The sequence below is a fragment of the Pogona vitticeps genome, chromosome 12 (genome assembly GCF_051106095.1).
Source record: "Pogona vitticeps strain Pit_001003342236 chromosome 12, PviZW2.1, whole genome shotgun sequence".
Classification (NCBI taxonomy): domain Eukaryota; kingdom Metazoa; phylum Chordata; class Lepidosauria; order Squamata; family Agamidae; genus Pogona; species Pogona vitticeps.
The window spans coordinates 16,234,261-16,255,815 of NC_135794.1; the positions used below are offsets into that span (position 1 = coordinate 16,234,261).

The 21,555-nt window shown below is 44.9% G+C and overlaps 1 protein-coding gene across 2 annotated transcripts; it reads right to left on the reverse strand.

Annotated features, from left to right (window-relative positions):
- Positions 1 to 4,223: 4,223 nt before the first annotated feature.
- LOC110089251 (gonadotropin-releasing hormone II receptor) lies at positions 4,224 to 20,084 on the reverse strand. Of its 2 annotated transcripts, none has more exons than XM_072981725.2 (4): positions 19,799 to 20,084; positions 10,544 to 11,059; positions 7,738 to 7,939; positions 4,224 to 5,650 (listed from the first exon to the last, which is right to left on the reverse strand). In XM_072981725.2, exons 2-4 carry the CDS (start codon positions 11,054 to 11,056, stop codon positions 5,244 to 5,246), a joined length of 1,122 nt encoding a protein of 373 aa, XP_072837826.2. In that variant the 5' UTR covers positions 11,057 to 11,059; positions 19,799 to 20,084; the 3' UTR covers positions 4,224 to 5,243. The 2 variants fall into 2 exon arrangements, with proteins under 2 accessions (XP_072837826.2, XP_020667817.3); XM_020812158.3 differs by lacking the exon at positions 19,799 to 20,084 and adding an exon at positions 17,073 to 17,565.
- Positions 20,085 to 21,555: the final 1,471 nt, after the last annotated feature.

The following is a 21,555-nucleotide window of genomic DNA, read 5'->3' on the forward strand; positions in this document are numbered from 1 at the left end:
GGAAAGGTCCGGGATGCTGTCAAACCGAAGTAGCTAAAGAGCCACAGCTTTTTGGAGGCATGTGATGTGTGGATGGTGGGCAGTTCTTCGCTCATGATCAGAACAGAGTTCATTTTCACACAGCAGGACTCAGCCGCCTTCCCCTAAAGCCCCTTGTACTCCTCAAAAAATACCTCATCTCGTGAGCTGGGGTGTGTGTGTCCATGAGCATGGCATGGAAATTCAGGCAGGGAGCTGTAGATGGGGGGGGTGCCTTTTGGAAATCATCCTCCTCCATTATGCAAGCACCGGAAACAGGAGCCAGTCCTTGCTCTGGTCCTTAGAACTGTTGTGTTTCCATGGATAAGGCATGTCATCTCACTGGTAGGGCTGTGTTGAAAAGTAAATAGACATGGAGGTTTCTCCTGGTTTTCTTACAGAACCTCAGAGCTGACCCTAAGTATGGTTTGCATTGTTGGGTTTAGAGTGTGTATGGGAAGCAAGAAGAATGGTTAGTTGAAAAAGTATGTCTTGGAAGACTTTTAGGTGTTCTGCCACAGTTTTTTGGGGGCACGTTGCTATCAAATGCAGTTCTTGTTTTGAAGATGGGAATGACAGTGGTGACCTACCTCTCAAACCTGTTACGAAGGCAATTGCAATAAAGACAGTCATGCACTTTGAACATTAAAACTGCTAAATCCACGAGAAGTAGTGGTGTTTCTGTTTTACCCTGGGAATAGATGTTTGGAATCTTTTAAAAAGTTCAAGACAGTTGACTATTTCTTACAGAGTCCCAAGTACTAAGGACCTCTAGCCATTCCTTCTCTTATCCTTCCCTGCACACTCTTTGTTGGGGGGGGGGGAGACCTGCACAACCCAGTAAATGCAACAGAATATGATCTGCTTAATATTTTCTTCTGAAGTACACACCTGTGTCTGAGCACCTGCTCTAAAAACCTCAGTTTCCCAATTCTGTCCCCATTTCATCTTCAGGTGAACACAGAGTGGAAGGAGTAGGAACTATATCACATGGTACCTAAGAGGATGGCTCTCTGTCAGCAAGTTCGCTGCTGCCGATTTCTTTTCTGCCTCCGCTGCAATGTTTCCTCTAATTTTCTGGGGTGCTGTGTGGAGGCGTCACCTCCTGAGGGCAGGATTCTGTCTGTGACCCAAAGCAAATGGGTGAAAACAGCAGCTGATGCAGAGCAGTGCGCCCATGTGCCTTAGAGGGCATACTGCTTCAGTATGATTGGCAGAGGTGGTGGGAATAGTGGAGGTAGTTTTGTGAGATTCTCAAGTGTGCTCTGTTGATTTGTCTTTAAATGCTGTGACAGGTTTGCCTTGAAAAATCAGTCAAGCAACAACCAAGGCCTATCTGCTTTTACTATACTGGATTCTTGGTGTCATGTAGTGGAGAGAGTGATGGACTAGGATTCTGAACAACAGGTTAAATTCCTTACTTGGCCATGGAAACTCCCTGGGAGAGAGGAACTGGGAAAACCACCCCTCACCTTGAAAGCCTTGTTAGGATCGGTTCCGACTTGACCCCATAGAACACACACAGAAAGGATGCTGGAAGAACAGGGATATCCACTAATACCAAGATTGGATTTTCACCTGCCTTCCAGAAGTTTCATATGTGTCCTATAACAGAATGCTGAGAGAAGTTTACCCCCATCACACCCTGTTGCAGCCATGAGTCAGATGACTGGATCAGGCTGTAGATGTGGAAAGGCAGAGACAGGTAAAATGATGGGATCTTTAGGGGACAAGGAAGAGATTCAACACCCAGGGACATTTCTTCGCTAATAATGGGGGGGTGGTTGTTTTGCATTTTCAGTTGCCAAAGAAATTTCCCAAGGCCGTTCATAAACAGAGGAGCTTAGGTTTCAACAATCCTGTTGTGCTTCCTATGTGTTTCAGTGCTCCATTCGGAAAAGTGCACAAAACCTTACGTCCTGGGGAAAGAGCAAAAAAAAATGTTCCTTCTAGTGAAAATAACGTTCAGTGCACTATATTTTAAAGATTTCTCTCCTAGGCAAAACATACCCCAAAACGTGCAGAAAGTGTGCAGTTTTCCTTCATGTGCAAGTATATTTTTAAAAATGAGAAATTGAGTGAAACCAAAATGGACACCTTTGTCCAGCTCTGCCCTTCTTAATCAGCTGTATTGGAATGAGTAGCAACCACTCATTTACATGGGAGGAGAAACTGTGCTGCTTTGCACGCTTTGCTTTTAGAATCATATTTAAACACCAGGAAGAACCACCAACATGGCAGCTTGTTGTGGTTCGTGGGTCATAAAGCCACAAATTTCCCCAGGAATTTCCAACAAACCATGACTTGATTCATCTTTTTTTACAAGCTGTCATTTTTTTAAAAAGGCTGAGCCCCCTCCACCCGCTTCCCACTGCTCCCCTTTGCCTCTTTACTTTGGCCTAGCCTGACTGGTGCCTACAGAGGCAGAGAGATCACGCTAGCCTGCTCACACGATTCCAGGTAGCTAGCCTGGCCCATAGGCCAAGAGAACAGACCAACTGGACAGACCCATGCCAGCTGACTCTTTGCTTCGATGAGCGCTGATCAGCTGGTTGGCACCTGCAGAGGGAGAGAGGTCAGGCTAGCCTGCCGGAATGGAGTTTTCTTTTCCACCGGTGTCGGCATGGACAGGACAAGGTAGGGAGGCAACGGGGCAGTGGGAAGGGGGCAGCGGGTGAGCTGTGGGGACAGAGAGAGTGGGCCAGCCGAATCGCTGTTCGGCAGGCTCGCAGGCAGAGGGAGCAAACTGGGCTACCAGAACGGCTGTTTTGGTAGTCTAGCTTGCTCTTTGGGCCCAGGCCCAAATGAAGGGACGAAAACAAAAAGGGTAATTATTTCTCACGTTATATTCGTCAGGGCCTCTGGAATGGATGAATACAAAGTGACAAATATTACACAAATCAGCAACTTCTGACTAAATACCGCAATTCTTTATATGTCCCCATGTCTGGGGACATCCAGGTCCAAATCAACACTGGCTGGCTGGAACAGCTGCGTGGTCTCCTTGTGTGCAAGCATTCCCCATCTTTTAGGAAAGGGGGCTACTGCAGGGATACTTGACAGAACCCCTGTTAGCTGTAAAAGGTAGGAGACCAATTCAGCAAAATTATTGATGGGACCATCCTGTGATCTTAACTGGTAAAAAAACAGAACCGTTGCATTCTCCGTCTTCTGTTACTTCAGTTTGGGGGCCGTGTGTCCTCTTTTAAAGAGGGGAGTCCAGTTTTAAGTTTGATGCAAGGGCAAAAGCTCATTAGGGGGAAGTCAAAGGGCTTTGTAGTTGCTCATCCACAGGTAGCAGCATCTGGACAATGGAGAACTCATGTTGCAAGCCTTCCCATCTTCCAGGTGAGATGTGGTATCATTCTTCTCGAATCATAAGCCACTTCACATTTTGCATCTGTATGTACAAATTACCACCTTTTTTTAAAAAAATGAAGCATCATCCTTTCTGTGTGATGCATATTCCCATTTGGGGGGAGGGGAGAAGCAGGGTGCCACAGCCCCTTGATGGGAAATGGCATCATTTTGGAGGCCTCCTTGGAAAGAAACAGATGAGGACTTCTACTAAATAATGGGGACCACAGTCTCTCTCCCCGGACAATGCCTTGGTCAGTTCCCAAGTCAATGTGGAGGCAGTAGGCTGCCTTGCTGGGAAGGAGGTCTGCATTAATGAGAGGCAGAAGGCAAACTTTTAATACAAGGACCAGATGCTGAGATAGGTGGGATATGCCATCACTTTGACCTCTAACCCCTGCCGCCCTCCAGTAAATCTGCTTGTTTTAACTCCTGACCTCTTCATCCTCCGAAAAACCGCCTGCAAAACATTTGGACCGGCACGGATGTTTGTCATGTTTTGGAATTGTTTGTTATGATCAGCAATCTTGCTTATTTGTTGATTTTAGGGCTACTCAACGATGATCTTTGCTTCAGTTCTATTTATGATGGTCCTCTCAGCAGACACGATGCTGTACACAACAGGAATTTGCAAACCCTATTGCCCTAAGGCACTTGCAGTTAAAATTTAGATGAACATTAAGTCCCTTGGCTAGCAGTGTGTTGTGCAACATTTAAACTGTTTCAACTCTCCAAAGGATCTCTATTTCTGAAATTCTGGCCGAAAATGCCTGCATGGTCAGAAATGATGGGTGAGATTTATTTTTCAGTTTACCTTTGGATAAGAATTTACAGTACAAGGAAATTAGTTGTTTGTTCTTTATGTGCAAGAAATGGAAACTGACAGGTTTGAACATCCATACAGCTATGGACATTCATAGATGTAACAAAAATATATTTCAATGCTGAAAGTCTCTCTTTATTAAGAAGGTTATTTCTTTCTGGTTCATTAGAACTTGCATTTCCCAGTAAGCATATAAAACAGAGTTGCAAGGAAAACTCTTGAAAAGGTTCCAGATTTGTTTACTTTTACTTTATATGCTTTGTTGTGTCCGATAATCCTCAGGCCTCCCATGTCCATCATCCACAGCTGCTGGCCTCCAAACACCCACCCAGTGCCTCTGTACAATCTGTGCTGTTTTTGCGTTTTGTTTAGATCACATGACTCAAATTTCTTTTCGTTAATCATGTTCCATGAAGGATATCACAAAAATAATAATGGTCATCAACCAAAACAACAGGATGCATTTTTTAAAATTATTTTTTAATCCAACTAGAGCAAAGCCATTGAATCGATGGGATTTATGTGTTGACTTCACAAGTCCTGTTCATTCAAAAAGTCTACTGCAGCTGGGATTAACCATGAGGTTTAGTTCAACGTAATGCTTAAAAAGAGACAGTTGTTAAAGTTTATATGCAGGGACTTTTCATTTGGCTTCAGTTGGCTGTGTTGGATGAACTTGGGACAGATTTCAGCCTCAACATCAAGACTGCTGTGGCCACCACCAAGGGTAGTTGGTCAACCATTGACAACCTAGATTCGAAGGGCATTTGCTTCCACTGGAATGTCAGTTGAAGAAGGGGCTGATCAACTGAACACCCAACCCTGGCTTACACATCCCTGCTCATCACATGTGTGAACAGACAGACACTCACTAAATCTTTCCTGTCTTCTTTAACTGAATGTAGTTTAAGTCAGTTCACACATTTGATGTTTGCGTGTAACTTCTCGAATGCTCAGTTATCCGATGTTGTGATGTAAATCACATACTCAGCAGGTGTGTATGAATGAGCCCCGAACGGCTTGTCTCTTAGATGCTGGTCTTCGTTTACAACACGGTGTGCAAAGTCCCTCCATTAGAAACACTTGAAGGTGCTTGCCCCTGGTCCTTTGTCCCTTTATTGTTCATCTCCGACAGGGACGCCAGCTTGTTTTCCTGGTGTGTCTCTGTTGATTTTAGCCTCTTGAGGCACAATTTCATGTCTTCCCGAAACGATGGGGTGTACAAGCCATAGATGATAGGATCTGTGCAAGTGTGCAGCAAGCCGAAGAGGAAGAAGAAGTGGTTGATATATTCTGGCATCTTACGGATCATGTTGGGCTGGAACCAGTACCACAAGCCCAGGAGGTAATAAGGAGTCCAGCAAATGATGAAAGACGCCACTATCAAAATGGTCATGGTGAGAGTCTTCATGCGGGCCTTGGAGATGTGGTCATCCTTGCCTCTGGAAAGACCTGGGGCAGGAATCTCAAAAAGGTCAATGCCATGAGATGCAAAAAGTCATGCATTAAGATGCCAGTTAGGCTGGACTAAGGGTGGGGAGGGCAAAGTCAGGGCAATGGAACTGGGACAGTAGTACTTATCACGAAAGTGATATCTCACTGTACAGCATGTCTACCCTCCTCTAACCACAAGGTAACAGAATTTGGCTCCAAATAGGTTGTTCTGTTTAACCTAGTAGCCCATCTAAATTTTAATCCCAGACTTTGCTGATATAGGGATTTCCATGTTACTTAGCATGTTTGCACTGTAATTCTCTCACAGTGAGCTTTGCCAAAGGCTAAGCAGGGACGTGGTGGCGCTGCAGGTTAAACCGCAGAAGCCTCTGTGCTGTAAGGTCTGTAGATCTTCAGCTGTAAGATCGAATCCATGTGACGGAGTGAGCTCCTGTCGCTTGTCCCAGCTCCCGCCAACCTAGCGGCTCAAAAGCATGCAAATGCAAGTAGATAAATAGGTACCACCACAGTGGGAAGGTAACGGTGTTCCGTGTCTAAGTCGCACTGGCCATGTGACCACGGAAGATTGTCTTCGGACAAGCCCTGGCTCTACAGCTTGGAGATGGGGGTGAGCACCGCACCCTAGAGTCGAACACGACTGGACAAAAATTGTCAAGGGGAACCTTTACCTTTACCTAAGAATATAGTGCCACTTGCCAGTATCTAATGCCACTTGTATGTCTTAAATTACCGCTGTTTCTTCCACCAGGTTTCATGAACCCTAAACCACCTACTAGTCCTGACTAAAGTAAACCCATTGAATGAATACTAATACTCAAGCTGCATTGATTCAATGGACTTACTCTAGTTGGGACTAACAATGGGACTTTGCCCAGAGATCCTTAATGATCTACTACCAGTTACTCACAAATCAGTCAGTGGATTCATACCTTCATCCTTGATCACTCCAGCTCCTTATCTGTTAACAATAGTAGCACCAAAATAACTCTTTGGCACCCAATTTGTATTGCTGAGGTACAGAAAGCTGGTTGTATCCAGTAGTGGATTTCTGTGTAAAAGGGTTATGGACTCACAGAATCATAGATAATGGAATTGGAAAAGGCCTGTAAGGCAATCAAGACCAATCCTCTGTTGCATGCAGGAATCGAAGGCAAAGTATAGCTGCCGGATGTCTATCCAGTTTTCTCTTGAATGCCTCAAATGTTGGAGAGCTCACCCCCTCCTGAGGTTGCTGGTTCCATTGTCAGATTTCTCTAACAGTTAAGAAGTTTCCCCAGATATTCAGCCTAAATCTGGCTTCCTATAGCTTGAGCCCATTATTTTGTGTCCTGCACTCTGGGATGATTGAGAACAGATCCTGCCCCTCCTCCTCTGTATGACAGCCTTTCAAGTATTTGAAAAGTGCGATCCTATCTCCCCTCAGTCTTCTTTCCTCAAGGCTAAACCTGCCCAATACTTTCAATTTTGACTCTTAGGGCTTGGTTTCTAGTCCCTTGGTCGTCCCTTGTTGCCCTCCTCTGAACTGTTCCAGTTTATGTGAACCCTTCTCCATTCACTTTGGCTACTCAGGCTAAACTTCAGGGTTCGGAATAGTTTAATGTTAAGTGTAGGTCTTCTGCATTAATGTATTGATCTTGAGGAGTCCAGCAGGAAACAAAAATCTTGTGGACTTAACGTCTGGCCACCTCCGCTACAGAAAAGAACTGTAGAATAGGTGGCCGTTCAGACATTTCACTGCAGCCTCTGCCCACTATAGCTAATGATGAAGATGATGGAAGTTGTCCAGCAAAATCCTAAAGGCCAAATATGTTTCCCATTCTTACCATGGATGGGAGGTTCCCAAACTTGAGGTCTTGGATGTTGCTGAGCTGTAACTCTCAAGAGCTCTGACCATTGGCTATGCTGGCTAAAGCTGATAGGAGTTGTAGTTCAAGAACACCTGGGGCCCCACATTTAAGGGCCACTCCTGTATGTGATGATCAGAGTCAAACGCCATCCATCCATGGATCTTACAGTGGATGGGTGGGAACGATACCACAGGCCCAGCACCTGATTCACAGCTATGTTAAGGACAGTAAACTCACCTTTGTTAATTTTCAGCTGCTTGGTGATCTCAAATAAGATGCGGACATAGCAAACTACCATCACACTCAGTGGCGTGATGTAGAGAGTGGTGAAGGTGAACATGTTGTAGGTGGTTTCCTGCCAGTGTTCCTTGAAGCTGCCGTGCGTCACACATTGGGTGAAGTTGACCCCCGGGACAGTGTACAGGTGGAAAAGGAACAGCTGAAAGGCAGACGAAAAGGGATTCAGATTTCTCTGGAAGGAAGGGACATTCAATCATAGAGTAGAAAAGGAGACTCAAAGGGCATCGATTCCCAACCTACTCCCTGCTCGTGCAGGAAATCCATTGCGAATGGGCTGGAAAATCACTTCATATATCCAACAGTAAAGCTTTTTTTAAAAAAATTCTGCTTCAGATAAGAAATGACGTACAGTGGTGCCTCGCTTAGCGATGTTAATCGGTGCAGCAAAAATAGCTGCTAAGCGATTTCATCGCTAAGTGATTTTAAAAAGTCCATAGAAATGCATTAAAACACGTTTAATGCGTTCCTATGGGCTTAAAAACTAACCTTATGCGAAAATCCTCCATTGTGGCGGCCATTTTCGGTGCCTCTAAAGTGAGGCAAAACAGCAGGCGGCCATTTTGTTTACCTGGCGGTCATTTTGGAACCGTCGATCAGCTGGCTGAAAATGGGGAGTTTGCGATGATCGCTTCCCTGCGATCATCGCCAAGTGAATTTTCCCCATAGGAGCCATCGCCAAGTGATCGCTCTTGCGATGGCAAAAAGTCCATCGCAAAGCGATTTCATCACTATATGGAGCGATCGCTATGCGAGGCACCACTGTATTTGAATCCTCATGCCTCCCCTCCCCCGTGATACAGTGACAAGTGAATCATTTTGTGATATAAAGTTCGTAGAAGGAAGGAATATATAAAATTAATTATGCAAACAATACTTTGTCCCCACAGTGAGCTGGGTACTCATTTTACCACCCTCAGAAAGGTGGAAGGCTGAGTCAACCTTGAGCTGGCTACCTGAAACAGTCAGGAAGGATCAAACTCTGGTTGAGAGCAGAGTCTTAACTGCAGTACTGCAGTTTAACCACTGTGCCCCAGGGCTTCTTTCTAGAGGATGCCTATCTGCTGTACAATTGGTTTCTTAAGTGTGAAGGCTTATCGTTTTTATTGCTAAGCCCCTTTCCCGCCTGGTTTTTTTTATTTATTTATTTATTTATTTATTTATTTATTTATTTATTTATTTATTTATTTATTTATTTATTTATTTATTCAATTTATATGCCGCCCACACTACCCAGAGGTCTCTGGGCGGGGCAGGTTTTGGCAGGGCAGGTGATGGTGCTGGGGATCAACAAGCAAATGGCACTGATTGGATTTAGCACATGACCAGGGAACAAACAGTTCCTAGATGTGCCTAATTTCATAAGACATCACTGCATTAAACAAAAACAAAAATCACTTTCTCTCATCAAGGGCATTGGGCAGCCCTCAAAATTCCTTTGCTCTCCCCTTACAGTTCGATCACACAATTAAGGCACTGAGGAATTTAGTTTTGAAGGTTGCCAAAGATCCTTGGAAGAACATGCTGTTTTTCTCCCTAGTGTGCAGAGAAGCAGCCGTTTCCCTTTCAAAAAGAAAGGGGGGGGGGGAAGGTATTGTGACTCCTTTAACACTGTTAGTCTTAAAGGTGCTATAATCCCACTCTCCTTGGGAAGTCATCTAAGCCATCGCAATCTACGTATTACCACCTCATATTCACCATAGAAAGTACTTGAGGACTTTTTTTAAAAATGTAGGAGAACCCATTTCAGCCCCATGGCTTCTAGTGCAAAACTTAAAATCCTGTATCTGTCTAGCCATGTATTCCATTGTGTTACTACTGAATTTTGAGTTGCCACCTCTTTTGTGGGGGTGGGTGGGTGTCAGTATTCCAGAAATAGGGCTCCCATGTGCACAAATATCCTTTATGCAAGCTTTGAGAAAGCCCAGCCACATGGGCCATTGAACCAGCAGTAGAAACAAAGCCAATTTTGCCCTAAACGTTTTAGAAAATTCAAATGCCGAGAACTTGCCCAGACAGGGCTGTTTATGTTGGTCTTTTGAAGATTGTTCTGAGTCCTCCTGGGTGTTTCTTGTTGCAGGTTTGAATAGATCATCCTCTAGATATTTGCATCCAGATATAGGAAGGGTAACTGTTGCTGGATTTACTGGATTGTTCTATATAGTACTGCTTCTCCATACAAATCTAGAATTTCTCCTTGAGGTCTCACTGCTCAGATTGTCTTCTCTTCTGCAGTCCCACCTCCTTCACTATCCTTTTGTCCTCCGTTTCCCAAACCTTCACATTTTTACCCATTTCACTGTCTAATATTAATGCCTTCCTGAATTTTTAAATTTTTTTACCATTTTTCCTCTTGTGTGTTACAGAGCTTAATTGATGGACTATTTTGTGACATTTTAAATATTCTACATTGTAAGTCTTTATGTGCCTTAGAACAAAATGACTTTTAAAAAGACAGGGTGGCAGCTGCTGATATCCCAGCACTATAACAAGAAAACAAAACAAACTAATCTATCCAGTGTGGTTGACCTTAGACACACCCCCAATTCACGACCACGTTCGGATGATGTCATCCTACTTCATAAGTAAGGGCTTTTGACCTGCCTTGACCTTGTTGACACCAGTTTTGATCCTACATAATGTGGACAGCAGAATATGTACCAAAATCATGGGTGCGGGGAAAATTGGAAAAATGCTCACTGTGGACAACCTCGGAAAGAGACCTCAAACTTCAGTGAATTCATACCTGGGGAGATGCCAGCAAGACGCTAAGGATCCATGCAACGTAGAGCATGATCCGATTGCGGTGGCTGGAGTTAGCAAAAGAAAATGGGTGGAGGATAGCCGTGTGCCGGTCCAGGCTGATCACCACGAGCACCAGGGCGGCTGAGTACATGGCGAAGAGTTTGAAGAAGTTGAGGAATTTGCACAGGGCATCTCCCGCGTACCACTGAATGGTGATGTTCCACACGGCGTCCAGCGGCATGACCACAATGGTGACCAGGAGGTCTGCCACGGTTAAGCTGAGGATGAGCAGCTGGACGTGGGATTTCCGCCTCTTTCTCGTGACGCTGTACAGGACCGCCGAATTGCTGCAGGCCGCTACAACGAAGAAGCAGCTGGTGATGACCACCCGGGTCTTGGAGGCAAGGGTGAAAGTGGGTTCGATCCAGGTCTTGGGGCAAGCAGAGAAAGAACTGTTCTCGTCTGTGGCGCTGCATCTCTGTGGGTGATTCATAAGGGGTTCTCCTTCAGTCATTACCTGGAGAAAATGGTAAATAGATTGTTAATAACGCGATACTGGCTGGCTGGCTGCCTCAATGAATTGGGTTCCTGGCTGCAGAGGTTGGGAGTTTAATTCCCCACTGTGTACCCTGGGAGAAAATCCACAAGCCACAAAGTCCCAGGGTAGCCCAAGGAGAAGGGAATCCTCTTTGGAGTATCTTATGCCAAGAAAAAAATGGGAAAGATCACCATAAATCAGAATGGACTTAACAGCATCTACAGTATTTATCATCCTTACTGGTGTGTGCGCAGAGATTAGAACACTAGCAAAATAAGCTTAACACATGTTTGTTGATATTTTCAAAAATGAACTCCACTTAAATTGATTTGATAGGGAACATTGTGTACTCGTTCTTTTAAATATTGCCTTTTAATGATGTGTAAGCCACCTTGGGTCCTTTTCAAAGAGAAAGGTGGGGTAAAAACATTTTAATATATAAATAAATAACCATTTTCCAACACATTGCGATCCCATGGAGAAACCGATCGCGATTGGGATGGGGGTGTGCCGTGGCCTGGTGCGATATATTTCCCGGCGATCCCATGATGCCTAGAGAAATGTGCTCGGGTCCAACCCTGATCTGTGACCTTTTTTTTGGTCCAACCAACTAGGGCAGGAGTCTGTGCCCTCCTTGCAGGGGATAAGGAGAAGTCGGTCTCCCCTGGAGCAGAAAGGGGAGGAAGGGAAGGGATTTAGCAGGAGTGGGTGGCATGGACGAGGAGGCACCCAGCGCCAGAGGAGGGGGGGGAGAGGAAGAGGAGCCAGCAGGGAGCAAATGCGGATTTCCCAGGGTTGCTTCTTCCTTTCCTCCAGGCTCAATGAAAAAGGGTAGGATGCACCCACTGCCATTCCATGTCTTCTCTCCATCCCCAGGTGCTTTGGGGGGAAGGTTCCTGCCCTTCATCTATTCTCTCCAGCGCTGGCCCTAGGCATCTCTCACTCCATCTCTCACCTTCACCCTTCTCCTTCTTTCTGGGCCTCTGCATGGTGAGGAAGGAGGTGAGTAGCATGGTGGCTGGGGGGCAGCTAGAAAGGCAGGAAGCAGGAGGTGGCAGCAAATTGGCCCCCCGCTTTGCTTTTTGCTCCTCAAGGCCACGGCCTCACCTATTCTGAGGGCACAGATGACCCTGTCGTTGGAAGGAAGGCCCTCCTCCAAGCAGGGGTGCCTAAAACCTCTACAATCCAGTTCTAGTACAGGATCTTTTCTTTTCGTCTCCAGACCTTGTCATCCTATACAAGAGAAACTCTTCAAAAGAGTCTTCCCCAAATGCCTCTAACGGTGCTCTGAAAATAGCTTTAGAAAGGAACAAGGAAGAAAAAAAATCAGGCTGACTTCTTGCCTTATTTTTGAAATTTAACTCCATTATGCCCCCATTACCTACCTACCTACCTACCTACCTACCTACCTACCTACCTACCTACCTACCTACCTACCTATCTATCTATCTATCTATCTATCTATCTATCTATCTATCTATCTATCTATCTATCTATTATGTATATGTATGTATGTATGTATGTATGTATGTATGTATGTATGTATGTATGTATGTATGTATGTATGTATGTATGCATGCATGCATGCATGCATGCATTCATTCATTCATTCATTCATTCATTCATTCATTCATTCATTCATTCATTCATTCATTCTATTTATACCCTACCTATCTGGTCATTACGACCACTCTAAGCGGCTTACAATATACAATGCAACACAAATATAAAAAATTATAATACAATTAAACAATTCAACAAGATGGAAAACATATAAATAAAGAAGAAATAATAACTTGTTGTAAGTCAATACTTTCCCTTAATTAGTAATAATAACTGCCCTTCTCTGTGTTTGCTTACCTCCCTCCTTGACTGGCATCCAGAGATTGACTCACTGGCATGCAGCAACTCTGATGCGAGAGAGACGAGTTGAAGATAATAACTCGTTTGCAGTTCTCCAAAAATCCCACAAAACATTTTTTTAAATGAATCATTTTCAGGGTGAGATCAATTGAAGCAGAAAAATAATCAAGAACGTGATTAAGCTGGACAAAGTGTGGCATTGGTTTGGTTCTGAAGATATTTCTGAAAAAATGGCCATTCTTCGGTGCTATTGAGATTATAATTTATGACAACACTTGCTAAAATAAATCCATTAAATCTCTCTCTCTTTTTACAATGGGACCAACCCATTTATCTAACCCTTTGAAAATATGTACAAGGATAACAGTTGTTGTTCAGTCACAATGAAGGAACTTCCCAGAGTTGGGAAGAGCAGCCATTTCAAAATGGTGCCCCCCCCCCCGCTTTGTCAAGCTGGAAGAAGTAGTCATTAGAGATGACTGCAATAATGATGGGATGGGAGGAGGAAGATATTGTTGGATCATGACAAAGGGCAGAAGTATAGGCTCCAAAATTCATGACATACTAGTTCTCCTGTATTTGGCACTGGTTAGGCCTCATCTTGAGTACCGTGTCCAGTTCTGGACATGGCACTTCAGGGCGGGTGCTGACAAATTGGAACACGTTTAAAGGAGGGCAACAAGGATGATCAGATGGAAGAAAGACTGAAAGAGCTGGACATGTTTAGCCTTGAGAAAAGAAGACCAAGGGGCGATCTGATAGCACTTTTCAAATACTTGAAAGGCTGTCATACAGAGGAGGGCCAGGATCTGTTCTTGATCATCCGAGAGTGCAGGACACTCAACAATGGGCTCAATTTACAGGAAGCTAGATTTCAGTTGAATATCAGAAAAAACACCATTAGAGCAGTAGGCAATTACCTCAAGAGGTGGTGAGCTCTCCAACACTGGAGGCATTCAAGAGAAAATTGGATATCTCTCTGTCAGATCAGATTTGAATTCTTGCTTTGAGCAGGGGGTTGGACTGGATGGCCTCACAGACCCTTCCAACTTCATGATTCTACGATTCCATGACTTCAGATGGATCCAGATCGATGGCAACATTCAGGTCTTCATTCCTGAACCCAGTACCCTCCTGTTGTGGTGGACAACAAGCTCCATCGCCAGCATGTGGTTCAGCAGAATAAAAGGCATCAAGCAGAGGAAACCTGCAGATGGTGGATTTTCAAGTTGGATGTGTGTGCTGAATTTGGAATCTGTTCAGCAAATAGGAAATACGCCTACATGTCTCTGAATTCTGTGCTGTAATTGATTTAGCAATATTCTTTTAATTTGTTTTTAAAGCACAATTCCACCAATTATAGCTTCTCTTCTGTTGAGAATTATTACCTCTGACGTTCTTCACACCACAACCAGCCTATCGTAATTCACAGATGGCTATAGCAGGTGTCTGTGTGGGTTTGTGCATACATGCACCACTTCTTGCTTTAGAAATCAATAATTCCTTAGATTGAGATCCCTCGAACCCGCAGGAGAGATGTCCATGTCCTACTCTTGCAGGAACGAATCCCAGCCCCCTTTAGTTCATTTATCAAAGAAAGGTAAGTAGGTTTGGAACCTCTTTCTTCCAAGGCTAGCACTAAGAAGTAAAAGTAAATCTGGTAGTATAAACGAGTAGACTAGCATAAGAGGAGAGAAATACATTTCTCAAGTTTATTCACTAGATATAGCATTTAATTTCTAAAAAAAAAAGAGATCTGAAGCTCAGGTAAAGTTTCCACTTGTTTTTGTTGCTGCTGCTATTGTTATTATGGAATTCACAGAAACCCTATGAATGAGTGACCTCCAAAATATCCTGTCCTCAACAGCTTTGCTCAGCTCCTGCAAGCCCAAGAATCTGGCTTCCTTTATGGAGTAATCCATCTCATAGTGGATCTTCCTCTTTTCCTGATGCCTTCTACTTTTCCTAGCATTATTTTCAGTGAGGTTGCCTCTTAGATATCATGTAAAGAAGAAGAGGAAGAAAAGACAAAAAGAGGACCACAGACTGTATTAAATAGCACAGGCTAATTTCTATGTATAGATGCAGAATTCAAAATGACTTTTATAATTTAGGAAGAGTTACCATCCATCTCGCTCCAGTGGAGAGAAACTGTGACCAGGTGGTCTGTTTCTTTGTGGTCCCTGCCTTCTAGATTTTTTTAAATCCATGGATGGGCAACTTCCACACTCCTTCTTATCCTCTGTCTTTTCTTTAGACTTGGACTGACCAAACAGCCTTCCAACAGAGGAGACTATGAATCAGAAGAATGTTCTCTGGTAACTTTTTAGAGACAACGGTGGTTCCCGTTCTTGGACTGCAACTTCCGGAAACCCTGGTCAGTACAGCTGGCGACAAAGGCTTGTGGGAATGGCAGTCCAAGAACCCCTGGGTTGACCCAAGGTTGGGAACCATTAAGATGAAGAAGGACTTTCCTGGGCAAAACAAAACACAAGGCCACCTCAGACATCAGCTTTCCTGGTCCCTGTCTCCTGCCCCAGGAAGAAGGCCAGGATCTGTAGCAAGACTGTGATTGCTCATCAGTGACCAAAGTCGGTCTTTACGTGCATCGAAGAGGTACCCCCTTCTCTTTTACAGGAGAGTTGCAAGGAGGCGGGTCAAAGACAAGAGAGAGACAGCCCTGTACGTGTGCAGCCGAAGGAGAAGACAATGTAGGTCCATGCAGGCAAGGCTAACAGTAGACCTGTAGGAACAAATCCCTTAGGGGGTCAGTGGGGCTTCAGTCGTGGTTCAGTGAGCACCAGATTTCGGCCTCACACCGTTCTTAGTAAAGGCATCCTTTTCTCTCATCGTGGTGCTCTTTCAGGTTTATGACAAAGACCCACCAATCTGTTCTTGGAATCCATCCGCCTTGCACGAGCCCTGTTTTGAAAAACTTTCAGTTCTGAGAGAACTTCAAGACCACGAAAGTTGCTTGAGAGTACAACTCAAAATGGTGTTCAGTACAGGTGGATAAGAAACGTAAGCGAATCTGGTGACATTGTTAAGCGATGGCTTACTGGCATGTGAACAAGCCTCCACCTTCTGCCCAGGCTATTCTTTTCTCTTCCGGAGCACCTGCGAAGGCCATGAGGGATGAGGATGATGGGAGTTGTCATTTAATGTAACATGAGGACTCCCCCCCCCATGATGGTGAAAGCTGTCTTAGAGTTTGCAGAGGTCTGCATGAGAGGAGGTGCCCCTCCAAGGAACAGCTCTTGTCTGGGCTCCCATGCCATGCCAATGATGTCCCTTGGACACTTTGAGTGCCATCCCAAAATATTGTGCCGCCTGAAGCTGAGCTCAAATGCCGTCCTTCTCCAGCAAGGCCCAGCATCTTAAAAGGTCTTGCTTCCCAGTTTCAGACACGTGATTCCTGGTTCCAGCTATTCTCCCACCCTTCCCCACCCTGATGCAACATCCTCTGGTGTCCTTAACTTTGCAGCACTGGCTACCCAGCCCACTCTCTATGCCCAGTGAGCTGAGGTTCAATCCAGCCCCACAGTGCCCAATGGTGCTCACTCTGCCAGGCAAAATAGGGACACCTAGGATCGGTGCCTGAGAAAAACGAAAGAGACTGTGACCGTAGCAGAAGCTACTAAAAACAGCAAGTGTGACAGCTACTCACAAATCAATAAAGGGAAGTGCAGAAGGCAGCTTAGAATTCCAGTAAATGTTTACCAGTGCACCGATCAATTATTAACATGTGAATTAAAGCTAGAGAAATAAATAGAGAAAAACGGCTATGGGAAATGAACCGTAAAAACAGAATGCAGTCGGACAAATGGAGACCAGCTATATCGAGAGTTTAGTTAGGGATCTTTACATAAGATGCTGAGGGTATCTTTAAATGAAATAAAAAGGAGCATTTGGGAAAAGGAAGCGGGGAACGGATGGAGTTCACCTGCACACTGTTCTTACGCAGGGTGACTAAGAAGCCAGCTCAAATGTGTTTCGTGGGCTTTCGCCCTCAGGTCAGTGTATAGAGGGACGCACAGCTGGCGCCTCGCATCACGAGAAACGATCCGATAAAAAGAAAGCCAAGACTGACTCAAAAGACAACTGAAAACCTGTTCTCAAGGGGGGGTACCTGTACTCCACATGCCCTTGGGAAGAAGCCGGAAGGCCGGTTGGAGCCGCTGTTGTTTTCTGCCCTGGCTGACGAGGATGATGCCAGGTCTGGCTCGCAGGCTTTCTCCGCCGCAGCCCTCACTGAAGCATCTCTGCTGTTCAGCGGTACCTGAGATGAAGAGGGTGAGCTGCGAGGCTAGCAAGGCCGTGCCACGGTTTTGCCTTTTCCAGGGGAAGCAGAGGCCATCCCATAATGAGTAACAGCTAGGCTTCTGTTGCTGGAGCCTCGGCTGGGTCCGAAAAGTTCACTTCCTCGCAGCCAGCCTGGTTTGGAGCAGAGGTTGGCGGTCTGAGTGCTCCACGGCAATGTGGTTTTGCCAAGGCAGAGCGCACCGAGGCAGGGAAGCCGGGCAGGGGAGGATGTGCGTTGCACGGTGCCTGCAGAAAGCTATTTTCGCTTACTCCGCAGCCAGCCAGGATGCGCTCTGCAGTTGTACAAGCGACATTCAAAATACCTCTAGGCAGCGAGCGCTCTTGGCCAGGCTGAGTGCTCTGAAGTCAAGCGGGGGGGGGGCGAGCCCAAGGACTGTACTGCGCAGGGTGGCCCCTTGTAAGCAGAGCACCCCTCTATTTGAAAGGCTGCCAGAGGACCTCTCTTTGTGCGTGTCCTCTCTTCAACAGGCTGCCTGGTCCTAGAGTGACTTGGGGATAAAGAAGGGAGCGCAGGGGCCTTGGAATCATCTGACGACAGTAAGCAGCATCTGGACAGCAGGCTCAGAAAGCACACCAGGCCCCTGTTCGCCACGTGCCGCATTTAGATGAGCAGTTCTGGAGGTAGCGCTATTTAAACTGATTTTGCATCTGCACATACAAAGCAGCAAATGTTGGCTTTGCCTCTGGTAGCAGAGCATGGTAAACAGCCACCCTTCCTACCAGCCATTGACGGCCACAGCCTCTGTGAATTTCTCTAATCCCTTTTAAACTCCACTCCAGTTGGCAGCCACCATCATACCTTGTGGCAGTGAATTCCACAGGTCAGCTATGAACCCAATCCTGCCAAACAAATTCAGCACCTTCAATAAGTCCTGTCTAGCAGATGAACACTCAGGGGAGATTCATAGAACCACCAAATTGGAGTCAACAGCTGCCACTGATGAGACCTACACTGAGTGATAGATTTAGAAATCTGTTTATGGAGGAAGGGCCTCCTCCTCAAAAAAAAAATTGTTTATAAGACAATCCATCAGACTTAGTATTGTTCACATGGACTGGCAGTAGCTTTTCAGGGTTTCAAGCTGGAGCCCATCTCAGTTCTAACAGAGATGCATGGAATTGAACCTTGGGCCCTATGTGAGTGAAATGTTCTGCTCAATCACTGAATATGTCCAGGGCCCCAAATCTTTGCCCATCAGCTACTTTCTTTGCAAACACTTAGAGGTTAGGAAACTTACTTTTTTTTAAAAGACGACTCCCTGTGTTCCCCAGCTAAAACAGCCAGTGGCCATCCTGGTTGGGAAATTCTAGGAATCTTGGTTTTAGTTCAAACAGCTGTTCCGTAGCCCGAGAAGGAAGGGATCCCTCCTTTAAAGAAAATTTCAAGACATTCCTTCAACTTGAAGCTTTCTTTTTTAAAAGAAGTAAGCCTCTATTTCAGGTAGGGAACCTGGGAACCATCTAAGGACTCACTAACAACTACTGTTAATGTGTCATCAAGTTGCCCCCCCCCCTTTTATTTCTATTTATTTATTTATTTGATTTTATTTGTATCCCGCCTATCTGGACCAATGGACCACTATACGCGGCTACAACGCCCCTGTGAATGAGTGACCTCCAAAATGTCCTATCATTAACAACCCTATTCACTCTTACAAGCTCAAGGCTGTGACTTTTTTTATAGAGCCAATACATCTCATATTTAGTCCTCTTCTTCTTTTCCTGCTGCTTTCATATTTTCCTAGCATTATTGTCTTTTCCCGTGAGTCTTGTTTTCTTGTGATGTGCCCAAACCTCTACAGCCTCTGTTTCATCATTGTTGTATCATCTCTTTGGAATGATACACGTAAGTAACTTTAAACATGTTAGGCCAAAAAGTATTTTTATTTTGGCTCTTCTGCAGTTCTACGACGTTTAAGGCTCTACGTCTGTCGACGGTAAAGAGCTAGATCAGAACACAGACAGCTGGATCAGAACACAGGCATTTTACTTTTATGGACTAGAACTATTCAAACGCTCCCCATCCTTAAGCCAGCATTGTTACTCAGGGTTGCCAGATCAGTAGCATCTGGAGTATCAGAAAAAGTTGGACAGATTTTTGGTAAGAATCCAAGAACTGGTCTCAGGTAAGCTGACTGCGGAAAAAGGCACAAAGGGAATTGGGTAAATGATCTAAGAATCTGAATGGAACCTATTGACCCAGGTAATATGGCACCCAAAACATCCAGTGTGGTGCAGTGAATAGAGTGATGGACTAGGATTCTGGAGACCACGGTTCAAATCTCTGCTTAGCCATGGTAACTCACTGGGGGAGTGAAACTGGTAAAACCATTCTTTAAATATCTCACTTACCTTGAAAGCCCTGTTAAGGTCACTATAAGAGGGTTTTGACTTGACAACAAAGAGAATACGGCAACCAGAGCAATTGGGGGAGGGGACTTCTTTCTGCCAGTGGGTATGCGAGCAAAATGGTCCCTGGCAGCGGTCCCCCGCCCCAAACCTAATAACATAACCTAAAACTAAGGACCTTACCTTTTTCTTCTGGCAGGCTTAGATAGGCTGTTTGATTTGACCTGCAGCAGGGAGGGGTCCAAGCCAGCCTCCAGGCAAGGATCATACAGCCCCCATGTCCTTCTGTCCTGCGCCCGGCTTTTCTTGGTATGGCACTGGGACCATCATCCTCAAGAGGCACAAACCGCCAGGAATTCAATTGCGTTTTGGTGGGCGTTCGTTGAGCAGCTGGTCAAAATAAAAGCAAAGCTGGGTGTGAAAAGGACCCAAATTCATTTTAACCATCATTGTGCTTCCTTTCCCTAAATGTGGAGAACATGCTGGCTAGAAAACCTGCTAAGGGGGAGTTACAGCAACAGAAGGTGTAGATTGGGCAGGAGTGGCTGGGAAGGAAAACCAGTAAGTGTTTATTTTCTGCCTTGTCTCTTGGAAATGTAAGTGTTGGAATTCCAACAGCTATTTCCCCCTGCCAGGTTACCATGGCCCTGTTTTCTAGATTAGGCATTTTTATAATAACCCTTTTGTCCCAGAGGATGTGGGAGTGGGGGAAGGTGACTTACACTGAAGCAGGGGAGGGGGGGGAAGGCAACCCATACAATTTTATCTGCTGCCAGCACGTTCAGTTTTTTTTTTTACCAATAATTTCACAATAATTTTCCCTGCAGGGTTTGAAGCACAATGTAAAAGCCAGATGTCCTTCTTGCAACAGACAACCCAAATTGTTGGGGTGTGTAGGTGGGGTTTGAGCGCTGTTGAGCACTATTTTCTTTCTTGGGAAAATACACTTTATCTATCTATCTATCTATCTATCTATCTATCTATCTATCTATCTATCTATCTATCTATCTATCTATCTATCTATCTATCTATCTATCTATCTATCTATCTATCTATCTATCTATCTATCTATCTATCTATCTATCTATTTATTTCACTTTTAAAGCATGCCATTTGGCCATGAGGCCACACTGGGAGGTGTACAACGGAGAACAAAACACAATTATTAATCATAAAACACCAATGCAACACATTGATACGACCTCATAAAACAAAATGAGCAACAGAACAAAAGGATCAGAAAAAGCCACTGCAGCAAATGAAACCAATCAATGAATAACATTCCAAAATTAATCAACATTAAACATTGAAAACGGGTGGTGGCAACAGGTGTTAAATATGCATAATCAGCGACTAATAGATGGAATGGATTGGGAAAAAAAAACCCTGCCTGAATAGAAAAGTTTTCAAAGATTTCCTGAATGTCACTAAGGAAGGGGTCAGGCGAATTTCAGATGGAAGTTCACCCCACAATTGCGGAGCAACCACAGAAAAGGCCCAGGTTTTTGTTCCCCCCTTTCTGGGCTTCTCCAGGTTTCGGCAACCTTAAATGTCTGGCCTGGGAAGCATGGCTACGATGGGCCGTTCCATGTGGGAGGAAGCGGACAGCTATGTCCTGAGGTCCCAATCCATAAGCGTTGAGCAGTTTCGCCTTTTCTCTGTCACCCACCAGCATTTCTCCAATTCTCACCCTTCACGGAACCTGCCATGACTTTCTTCTTTCTCTTGCTAAAAACATTTTAATTCTTTTATACTATTCCTCCAAGTCTGGGCTCATTCTGAGGTTTAGTCCTCTTGTCCTTCTCCCTACAAATATTGGCAGCTAGTTTCTTTTCCTCCTTAGTGATTTGATCCTCCTTTCCCTATATCTGCTTCTTTTAACCCTCAGCTCATTCTAGAACCCCTTGTAGAGCCACCGCAGTTTCCCCTTCCCCACATGT